The sequence below is a fragment of the Eubalaena glacialis genome, chromosome 3, assembly GCF_028564815.1.
Source record: "Eubalaena glacialis isolate mEubGla1 chromosome 3, mEubGla1.1.hap2.+ XY, whole genome shotgun sequence".
Lineage (NCBI taxonomy): Eukaryota > Metazoa > Chordata > Mammalia > Artiodactyla > Balaenidae > Eubalaena > Eubalaena glacialis.
In genome coordinates, this window is record NC_083718.1 from 116,486,540 (window position 1) to 116,498,069 (window position 11,530).

The following is an 11,530-nucleotide window of genomic DNA, read 5'->3' on the forward strand; positions in this document are numbered from 1 at the left end:
AGACTCAAAATAGCAGTAAATTAGTCTCAGAAAATGGTTTTCCATAAGGCCACCAAATATTTAAGAACCAGTGGGGTAGCCTATAGTAGAACTCTGAAGAGGCTAGGACGTATTTTACTATGACCCTCTTTGCTCTTTTGTCTTTTTTAAACTTCTTCAGAAACTTAGGCCATGCTGTAGAGTAGTATGCCTGCAGGTTGAGGAAGCAAAATGATTTTTCTCTGTTTAACGTCTAGAAATTCCAGTCTATCCCATCTCTTCCCTTGCAGATCAGGTGACCCCCTGAACATGGCCCCAGTGGTTCACATGCCAGAACCCTTGTGCCTCATCGAGAACACTAATGGGCGACTGTTGGTTAATCCGAAAGCTCTGAAGATCCTGTCTGCCATTCAGCAGCCCGTTGTGGTGGTGGCTATCGTGGGCCTCTACCGCACCGGCAAATCCTACCTGATGAACAAGCTGGCTGGGAAGAACAAGGGTGAGTGGCACCAGCAAAGCCCAGCCGAGTCCCTTCTGCCCACCCACACTCCCAGCATGCAGGAAGGTGATGCGAGGAGAGGAAGTTAGAGATGCGGAGGAATATTGAAAGCTAATGTTTGGGCCACAGCTAGTTAATTATCTTCTGGGAGATAAAGGGTTGAGTTCTGTTTCTGACATATCACCTCTTTTTTTCTTAGAAAAATCATACTATTTTCCAATTATAAGGGTAAGACATCATTAAAATACTTCTACATATGTAATTACAAATGATTAAAATTTTAATAGCATAATATTCTTGCAAAAAATCCATCAAATTTCCAGCCTACAGTACTTGGTATTCTTATTTTCTCATCCCTCTATTGTAATTCAGATCAATACTGGGTTATACTTTCTGCCATATCTTCATCTTGCTTTCCTTAAACGGTAACTCAGTTGTCAAGAAATTCTCCAATTTCCAGATGCCCTCCTCAATTACAGCCTCTCCACTCCCCCTTGCAGGTTTCTCTGTTGGATCCACGGTGCAGTCTCACACCAAGGGCATCTGGATGTGGTGTGTGCCTCACCCTGAGAAGCCAAACCACATCCTGGTTCTTCTTGACACGGAGGGACTTGGAGACATAGAGAAGGCAAGGAACAAGGATTCCTTTTTAATCAACCTCCTCATCCCTGAACATTCTTTACACAGGGAGATTTTTTTTTTTTGTACCTCCGCTTGAGCAGGGTATACCTTTTTTTCCCCCTCTCTGTTTTTAATAGTCAAAGTTTGGAAACCTGAAGTGAGAAAAATATATGTATAAGCCAGAATCATAATTGGGAGGCTGTGCTAACGTGGAGCTAGGCACTTAACCGAACTGCAGAAAGGCGGTACAAACAAAATCGCTGTCACAAGTCTGACCCTGTAGAGGATAGAGATATGCAGTAAGCTTCAGGGCAGCGGGACTTGAGTCCAAATCAGGGTCCTGGCACTAGGAGCTCTCGGACTCTGACAAGCAAGAATGTCCCCTCAAATCTTCTATTTCCCCTTTGGTCTCATCCATTTTATCACTTGCACAGGAGTAACATGGGATTTTTTCACTTCTACGCTGGTAAGTGTCTAACAACCAGCCCACTGGGGAAAAAAAGCCTTGCTTTGTAGTACTTGCCAGTTTTCCAAGTACTCCCATCACAGCTCACTTCAAGCTACCAAAGTAAAGTCACTAAACTCAGGGCTCAGGAAAGATGTACACAGCCAGCTCTCGTGAGCTGGCTCGAGCACAAAACTGGATCTTTCCCTTGAGCTCTCATTTTTTGTTTGTTTGTTTGTTTGTTTGTAAAGTTTTTTTAAAATTTTATTTATTTTTGGCTGTGTTGGGTCTTCGTTTCTGTGAGGGCTTTCTCTAGTTGCGGCAAGCGGGGGCCACTCTTCATCGCGGTGCGCGGGCCTCTCACTATCGTGGCCTCTCTTGTTGCGGAGCACAGACTCCAGACGCGCAGGCTCAGTAGTTGTGGCTCACGGGCCTAGTTGCTCCGCGGCATGTGGGATCTTCCCACACCAGGGCTCGAACCCGTGTCCCCTGCATTAGCAGGCAGATTCTCAACCACTGCGCCACCAGGGAAGCCCGAGCTCTTGTTTTTTATGTCTTCATTTTGCCTTTAATTTACCACAATTCAAAATAGTTAACTCATTTTTTCTTTAGTTTCCTCACCTGTAACATGGAGACAGTAGTTAAAAACTTATCTCAACAGTACCAGGAATCAAAACATGTTTCTGCTCCAGTCCTGCTGACCAGTGCAGAATTATCTCTGATCCATTTTACATTTTAAACATTATCTGAAACCTCAACAAGGGGAAAAAATATGACAGTACTCTGTGGAGAAGAGGCCCTGGGGCTCAGGCTGATAAGAACTTTACCTTTCTCATCCCTACCAGATTAGATAATCACTCGGAGAACTGTAAGAAATGGCCTCCATGTACAGGGACTGTATATCTTTGTATTTTAGCATCTTCTATGTACAGATCCCAACACAAAGAAGGTGCCCTGGAGCCCAAGGTTGGGGGTATCCAGTCTAGATTACATGTTCTAAAAGAGGAAGAGAACCATTTAAAGGTTTGCATTGAATACACTGAACTCTGAAGGTTCTCCTTTGCAGGGCTCCTGATCCATTTGTGCAGCAGAGAAATACCAAGTCAGTTCAGAGAACTGCCTTATTCCCTGTGCAGTTTATTCACATCCTTCACCCCCAGTAGGCTCCTGAATATGTATCCCTAATACATCCCTACTCTTTGAGCAATTCTGGTGCAGAAGCTTAGCTGTATGCTGTCACTTGTCCCATCTCTCTCTCTAAAACAAAAACAACAACAAAAAAAAAGAAGAACGTATCTCACAGTGTTGTTTTGAGTATTAGATAAGATCAGTAATGTGAACTGTCCTGTGTATAAAAGCTACTCAATAAAATAGATGCATGTATTATGTATACAGACCAATTTTGTTTTACACAATTGAAAATCTTCATTTTAAGCACTCTGGTTACCTTCACGAACTTTGACTATCCATTTTTCAAACACCCAGCCAGTTATAAGAGGGACTGATAAGTTAACAAAATATGGTTTTGTATAAAATTATCAATGCTAATGACAGAACTATTCAAAGCTCATATGTTTCTCACAACCATTTCTGTTTCTCTTGTCTAACATTTGTAAGTCAAGGGTCTATTTTTAATAACTGCTCATATGGGAATGCCATGAGACATGACTGAAATTTGTTCTGACTTCTAGGGTGACAAGAAGAGTGACACCCAGATATTTGTACTGGCACTACTACTGAGTAGTACCTTGGTATATAATACTATGAACACAATTGACCAGAGGGCTATCGACCTCTTGCAGTATCCTTTTGTTGTCCAGGATGGCACCAAAGCCAGAGAGAACTGCTTTATTCACCAGCTATGTTCATGAGTCCTTGTGTATCAAACACAAAAATGAAAACATTGTAAACATTAAAAGGACAAGACAACACTCAGAATGGGAGAAAATATTTACAAATGAAGCAACTGGCAAAGGATTAATCTCCAAAATATACAGGCAGCTCATGCAGCTCAATATCAAAAAACAAACAACCCAATCCAAAAATGGGCAGAAGACCTAAATAGACATTTCTACAAAGAAGATATACAGATTGCCATCAAACACATGAAAGGATGCTCAACATCACTAATCATTAGAGAAATGCAAATCAAAACTACAATGAAGTATCACCTCACACCGGTCAGAATGGCCATCATCAAAAAATCTACAAACAATAAATGCTGGAGAGGGTGTGGAGAAAAGGGAACCCTCTTGCACTGTTGGTGGGAATGTAAATTGATACAGCCACTATGGAGAACAGTATGGAGGTTCCTTAAAAAACTAAAAATAGAACTACCATACGACTCAGCAATCCCACTACTGGGCATATAGCCTGAGAAAACCATCATTCAGAAAGAGTCATGTACCAAAATATTCATTGCATCACTATTTACAATAGCCAGGACATGGAAGCAACCTAAGTGTCCATCAACAGATGAATGCATAAAGAAGATGTGGCACATATATACAATGGAATATTACTTAGCCATTAAAAGAAATGAAATTGAGTTATTTGTAGTGAGGTGGATGGACCTAGAGTCTGTCATACAGAGTGAAGTAAGTCAGAAAGAGAAAAACAAATACCATATGCTAACACACATATATGGAACCTTAAAAAAAAAAAAAGGTTGTGAAGAACCTAGGGGCAGGACAGAAATAAAGACGCAGACATGGAGAGTAGACGTGAGGACATGGGGAGGGGGAAGGGTGGGCTGGGATGAGGTGAGAGAGTGGCGTGGACATATATACACTACCAAGTGTAGAATGGATGGCTGGTGGGAAGCAGCTGCATAGCACAGGGAGATCAGCTCGGTGCTTTGTGACCACCTAGAGCGGTGGGATAGGGAGGGTGGGAGGGAGATGCAAGAGGGAGGGGATATGGGGATTTACGTATACGTATGGCTGATTAACTTTGTTATACAGCAGAAACTAATGCACCATTGTAGAGCAATTATACTCCAATAAAGATGTTGGGGGAAAAATGGGGCAAGAAAAAGAGTCCTTATATTTACTGATGAAATGAGGATTGGTTATAACCCAAAGGGAATATAAAAGTATAGGAGGGCATGGAATTAAATATGGTTTAGACGCAGTTCTATTTCCAACAGTTTTCCTTAATTGCATCTCAGCTATGTGACAGAACTGTCAAATCTGCTCAGAACAGTTACGTCACCTGATCTTGATGGGGTAGACAATGCAGCTGACATTGTGAGCGTCTGTCCGGACTTAGTGTGGACTGTGAGAGATTTCTACCTTGACCTGGAAGCAAATGGGCGACTCATCACAGCAGATGAGTACCTGGAGAATTCACTGAGGCCAAAGCAGGGTAACAAGGACTTCAGTTTTGGAAAGAGGGAGAAAAGTAGCACAAGAGATTATCTCTTGTGTGTTGCTGGTTAAAGTTATAGTTTCCTATATTTACTCACCTGACTAAATTATCACATAAATAATTAATACTATTGATTTAAAGTGAACTAATACATTCAATATTAAATTGTATTACTCCCCTGTTCTTGGAGCAAATTACTTTTCCATTTTCCTTTCTCTGATTGATCACATTTTAAGTTTTTGCTTAGGGTTTGTGAAAATGTAGTGAGATAAATAACAGTAGGTAGAAAGCACATTTATTTGTGGGAAAGAGAATAAAATGAAAGTTAACTCTATACTAAATAATCCTATTTTTCCTTCCTCAGGGACCGATCAACATCTTCAAAATTTTAATTTGCCCCGTCTGTGTATACAGAAATTCTTTCCAATAAAGAAATGCTTTATTTTTGACTTGCCTACTCATCGGAAGAAGCTTGGCCAGCTTGAGACACTGCATAATGATGACCTGGATCCTGAATTTGTACAACAAGTGGCAGATTTCTGTTCCTACATCTTCAGCCATTCCAAGACTAAAACTCTTTCAGGAGACATCAAGGTCAATGGATCTCGTGAGTACCTCTTCAAGGATTTTCCTTCAATCCAAAATAGAGAATGGGAGCACTGTTGTAATTTTCTCCTTCCACTGTTGAAAGTACATAATCAGCTACTACCAAGAAAACCATATGTATCATATTTATTAAATTCAGGTGAGTACCAAAAATATTTCTAGGCTTTTTTAGCAATGCCTGCAAAGTAAGATAAATTAGGAATATAACCTGATGAAAAGGTCAGGTTAAAAAAGTTCTACCTATAAGTGGTACACTGTTGAACTAGACTAACCCACATGGGTTGGCAGCATTTGTTCTACCGATATTATGGATACTTATTATGCCTTTGATAGGCAGAAGATGAAGAAAACACATACATTCTCTGCATAAATAGAAAGTGCTTGATACAAACATTAAACAAGCAGATGCCCAAGTTGTCTAGAACCCTTAAAGAAATCTAAGCAGACTTCTTTAGGTCCAGTTGTCCCTAAATACTCTATGTCTTGGAACTTTGTCAATTATTGCTACGCTCTAAAGGGAAGTTGAGTGCAAACAAAAATAGCTAAGGACAAGGACGACAAACAGGAATGTTCCAACAAAGAGTAAGGTGACCTGGTCTAATTTGCCTACTTTGTGATTTTTCCAATGAGGGTAACACTCATACCAGCTTTACATGTTGAAGTGGAGGAGAAAATGGAATTCTGAAGGAAACAGAAACCTGAGGAAGAGAGAAAGAATGGGAAGTATAAAGAGGCAAAAGGTCTATAGTATTCTAATCAAATGAATGCACACAATTTTATATAACCATTTCCTCATTTCTCAATGAGAAAATGATGAAATGTGGATCATCACATAGATCTTGAACTTTCTTCTTTGAACACTTTCTTTTCTCAAAGAATTAAAGATCTGTCTTCTTGGTCACATAATTTCCCAAAGGAAGTTATTTGGGCCACTTGAACACTGTGCAGGAGGCTGAATACGCTAAATTAACATTCTCAGAATTACTCAGTTCAGAGCATGTCCTTTTTCTCTGCAAATAATTCAAGCATCTCTTCCTCCTGTGAAGATCTAGAGAGCCTGGTACTGACCTATGTCAATGCCATCAACAGTGGGGATCTGCCCTGCATGGAGAACGAAGTCCTGGCCTTGGCCCAGATTAAGAACTTGGCCGCACTGCAAAAGGCCATTGCCCACTATGACCAGCAGATGGGCCAGAAGGTGCAGCTGCCCACAGAAACCCTCCAGGAGCTGCTGGATCTGCACAGGGCCAGTGAGAAAGGGGCTATGGAAGTCTTCATGAAGAACTCTTTCGAGGATATAGACCAAGGGTTCCAGGAAAAATTAGAGGTAATTAAGTTTTATTGCTGTAGTTCATGGGGCTTAGGTGCAATATAGGCAAGGTATTGCTATGAGGCAAAAATGAGGCAAAATGAGGACTTAATTAAGAAAAACAATTCTTACTAGACTGAGAGACAATGACTATCACTTATGTGACCAAGATATCACTATTATTCTGAAAACAAACAAAAAACCAAACAAATAAACATGTAACTACTCTGGACCCTATAGATTCTGAAACTTTCACATGCAGACAACTCAACTTACTATGTTACACCCATGGACTAATTTTTTTTAAGTAATCTTATCCCTTAAAAAATGTATTCATAAAGTACTAATTAACTTTCATTTTTTATTAATCAAGCATACAGAATTGCCAAATGGATCTACTAAAATATAATGTCCCTAGGTTTAATAGCACCCACTCGTCCATTCTACCTCATTGGGAATCCCAGCCCAGTATAATACTGGGGTGGTTGTAAAACAGTAGGTTACATTTAAAATTAGGGCATGAGGCTAGAGATCTGCAGTCTGAAGATCCTATCTAAAGCAGAAAAAGCAAAAGAATGGGGTTCCAGGAGATTTCAAAAACAAAAGTAAAGTAATTTTTCTACAGTGTATCATCCTTGGAACTTTTCTAGGTTTGGTAGGGAGGATATAGTATTACTTGTAGTCCTTGAATTTACAGAAGAAATACAGAGATTCTTTTTGTAAACCATTTCTAAAAGTACTGAAGTGTTGCTAACACCTTCTCCATGGGCCTTTTTCCCTTTGAAGACCCTGCTAGAAGCCAAACAGAATGACTTTTGTAAACGGAATTTGGAGGCATCACTGAATCGCTGTTCAGCTTTACTTCAGGATATTTTTTGTCCTCTAGAAGAAGATGTGAAGCAAGGGATTTATTCAAAACCTGGGGGGCATCGTCTCTTCCTTCAGAAGAGAGAAGAGCTGAAGGCAAAGTACTATCAGGAGCCCAGGAAAGGAATACAGGTATCCCTAGTTTTACGTATTAATTATGGGGAATTGCTAGGGGTCTTCTTTTTTCGGACAGGAAGAATGAGAGCTGTGGTATTAAACTGAACTATCACCATAGTCACCAGACTTTTATCACAACCTTCAACACTCATTGCAACAAAGGGACTTTTTTGGTTACACAGTACAGAATCCCAATAATCGAACTAACTTAAGAAAATAATTCACTGGCTCACATAAAGTAGAGGCAAAATGTTTAAATTTAGTTGTAAGTGTAGATATGTTCAAGAGTTTAACATAATCAGTTGATTACATGTAACAATGTAATCAATTTTCCCCTTTCCTTTTTCTTTCCAATCTCAACTCCAGCTTTCTGTTCAGTTTTCCTCACCATTGGCGTCATTCTCAGGCAGGCTCACCCCACACAGCAGCAAAGATGACACCAACAGTTCGCAGCTTAACTAGTCCTTTGTGCCCTCAGTCTCACGGGAGAGAAAGCATCTTTCCCACCATCCATATCAGTCTTTAAAACACCCAAGCTGCAGTATTTTCCCGCCTGTACCCAAATCTTTTGCATCAAGTGGCCCTGGGTACTCTGATAGGCCAGCCTGGAGCTTGTGCCCACCCCTTGACAGAAAAGCCTTGACTGATAGTTTCACCAAGTACAGACTGAGCACTTCCAGGGAGGAAAAGATGCTGGGAAGAAAAAGAAATAAAGAGGTTTATAACATTTCTAATCATTTCCTAGCTCTAACTGCATTTTTTGGGGTTCCCAGGCTGAGGAAGCTCTGCAGAAATATTTACAGTCCAAGGAGTTTGAGTGTGTTACCATTTGGCAGACAGACGTGATTCTCACAGCAAGGGAAGAGGAGATGGAAGGTGAGAAGAAAATGGAAAAAAAAGATGCAAGACAGAAATTCTATACATTTTAAATTAATTTGGCCTGGTTCACCTGGGATCATTAAACAAGAGCAAGAATGGCAAAGATGTGCCATTCTTAGCGCCTCAGTCTATATCTGAATAGGGCATATACCGTCAGCTACAATATGATTGCCTGGAGGGGAAATATGACCCCAGGGAATTTTCTCTATGAAGTAGCAGCAATAACAAATGAGTGGGAGGCAGAAGGAAGGGTACTTTAATCCTAGAGAAGTTTGCCATTTTCTTCCTTTTCAGAGGCACGTGCGAAAGCAGAGTTTATGAAGGCTGAAAAACAAAGGTTGGGGGCAATTCTAATGCAGCACCAGCAAATGATGGAGGAGAGGGAGAGACTCCATCGGGAACAAGTGAGACAAATGGAGATAAACAGAGTGTACCAGCAGGCACTGCAACAGAGGGCCCAAGAACGTCGGCTCAAGGTACTCATATCAATTATTTCATTTCTGGATTTTCATCATATTCTCCTCTCTGTATTGATGAGAACATGAAGCACTGACAATGTGGAAGAGGAAGCATAATATTGTGGCTCAGGGCCAGGACTCTGGAATCAGACAGCCTGGGTAAGAAAACCAGCTCCACTTCTTATTAAATATATTGTTCGGATATACTAAATATATATGTTGGCACAGCATAAGCACTATTAATTTGTTAAGCAAAATCCAAGGATATTTCTAACCCAGGGTAATTAGTCTTTTTTGTTATCTTGTTAATTGCTCTAGCTAGTCTTTTCCACTGGTCATAGATTACCTTGCTAAATTAATTTCATATTACTGTGTTTATGCCCCTGTCCTTTCCTTAGTTGTCACTGGTTCTGAAAGCCTTTAACTTGTTTCATCCAGTCCTCTACTATTATTATCACTCAACTAACAGTAGTTCTTATTTACCAAGCACTGTACAAAGCACTTTACACACATTCTCTAATCTAATCTGTTCACTGTGAATCAGAACCATTGTCCTTATTTTTCTGATTAGAAAAATGAGGTTCCAAAGAGATAACTAAATGCCAATATCATACATCTTAGCAAGTTATCAAAACAGCCTTCCCAGTGAGTGAGATCTACAATGCTTTCGTTTCTACAGACCTAGTCTGAAATTCTTATGTGAGCACCCTTATGAGACAAAGGACACCTTCTTCCTCCTCCAGGGTGGCTGATCTACCTGTAGGTCCTTGTTTTCCAGACACTGCTCCAAGACAATTTTGAGATTACAGACCTGCACTGAAGGACAGTATTTTCAACCTGGTGTTCCTGATCTCCCCACACTGTCCTTCTACTTTTACCCCATAACTGTGGAGACATGAAACAAATTCCCTTATCTAAGGCTCAGACTCCTCACCTGATTGTGGATATCACCTAGACACCTAGTTGTCGTATCAATCTCTCCTTGTAATACTAGATCTGACATTCCTCTGTGTATACATGAGAACTGAAGTCAAGACGTGACTCAGATTCCCTAAGGACAAAGGGGGAAGGGGCCTTAGGATATAATTCTTGGAACACCAATAGTTCAGGGATTGAGAGATGATGATGTTTCTGCAGCTAGAGAAAGAGACATGGGAGAAGAATTACACAAGTAGGAAACCAAGAGTGAGACGTAAAATGGACATGAACAGAAAGGAGGAATCAGGGTCTGTCTTTTGTTACTGATTGATTAAAATAACTAAGGGAAAGTCAATGATTTGGGCTCCTCCCCTCCCCCCTCCCCCCACAGTGATCTGGACACTACTTTTTGCTAAGCTCTTTGGTTTTATGTATCACTCTTTAGGAGGAGGCTGAAAAGCTCAAGGAGAGATTTCAAGCTGAGAGCAGAAAACTTCAGGATGAGATACAGCATCTCCAGAGGAATGACTCAGCAGATAATACATGTATCTTACTCTAAAGAATTAAACACTAGAAATTCATTTTCTGGTTCACTTTCACTGAAGACACAAAGGAACAAGAAACTATAGAACTTGAGACAATCACCATTTAAATAAACTTCATGATAATTATATTGAGCTTTTGTATTGAGTTATAAAGTTATGATGCTCATAATTGGTAAAATGTGCATTTCACTAATTTCAATAGTTTAAATGTTGTTTGCTTCCCTAAAGAGATTATGACTTGTATTATAAGGGACATATTATCATTGCCTCTATTGGCAGTGATATTGGGCAGGATCTATCAAGGGAAACTTTCTCTTGTACACCAATACCACCCCTCTAGTTTTCCATATTTGTCTCAGTGGGGATTGGAAGAGACCTGGGAGGGTGTTTCTACAATAAACTAAGTCACATGGAATTTACCCAGTGACTTGGACTCAGGTGGGCATCACTCCTGCCAAGTGGTTTTGTGCTGGATGCCATCAGGGAGAGGCACTGACGATAAAACACACGCAAAAAACTAACCTAACTTAGTGGAGACGTGTATGGTTCCCAACTGGGTGGAGGCTGCTCAGTCTATGGGCAATTATATGACTCCTGGTCATGGTCAGTAGACAGTCTGCTTAGACTATTCTAAGCTGTAAGCAAATAACATCATAATGAAATAGAGGTGCTCTAGAAGACGGAAGGAACTACCAGCATGGAAATTGTGTCATAGGCTGAAGAGCTAAAGAAGCCTAACCTTCCTGTTATCCTCACCAAGGGCATAACTTAAATAGGACATTGTATATTATGAAGCAATTTATATTGGACTTGGTAATTGTGTATCACATCTTTATAATCCTTTAAGTCTGTAAATAAATGCATTAAGGCAGGGGTTCCCAATGCCTGGGCCATGGACAAGTACCAGTCCGTGGCCTG

The 11,530-nt window shown here is 40.4% G+C and overlaps 1 protein-coding gene across 2 annotated transcripts; it reads left to right on the forward strand.

Moving 5' to 3' along the window:
• The first annotated feature begins 237 nt into the window (after positions 1-237).
• Positions 238-10,626, forward strand: LOC133088416 (guanylate-binding protein 5-like). Of its 2 annotated transcripts, XM_061186353.1 has the most exons (10): positions 238-478; positions 979-1,106; positions 3,236-3,345; positions 4,714-4,910; positions 5,278-5,520; positions 6,566-6,846; positions 7,615-7,827; positions 8,586-8,688; positions 8,986-9,167; positions 10,513-10,626. In XM_061186353.1, the coding sequence occupies exons 1-10, from the start codon at positions 289-291 to the stop codon at positions 10,624-10,626; spliced, it is 1,761 nt and encodes a 586-aa protein (XP_061042336.1). In that variant the 5' UTR covers positions 238-288. The 2 variants fall into 2 exon arrangements, with proteins under 2 accessions (XP_061042336.1, XP_061042335.1); XM_061186352.1 differs by lacking the exons at positions 8,586-8,688; positions 8,986-9,167 and having other exon boundaries at positions 289-478.
• The last annotated feature ends 904 nt before the right edge of the window (positions 10,627-11,530 follow it).

Excerpts from the sequence above, each read along its gene's own strand:
- LOC133088416 (XM_061186353.1), top strand. The coding sequence starts at position 289 with ATGGCCCCAGTGGTTCACATGCCAGAACCCTTGTGCCTCATCGAGAAC. Across the intron at positions 1,107-3,235 it reads GACTTGGAGACATAGAGAAG|GGTGACAAGAAGAGTGACAC; the intron begins GCAAGGAACAAG and ends TCTGACTTCTAG. Across the intron at positions 6,847-7,614 it reads GGTTCCAGGAAAAATTAGAG|ACCCTGCTAGAAGCCAAACA; the intron begins GTAATTAAGTTT and ends TTCCCTTTGAAG.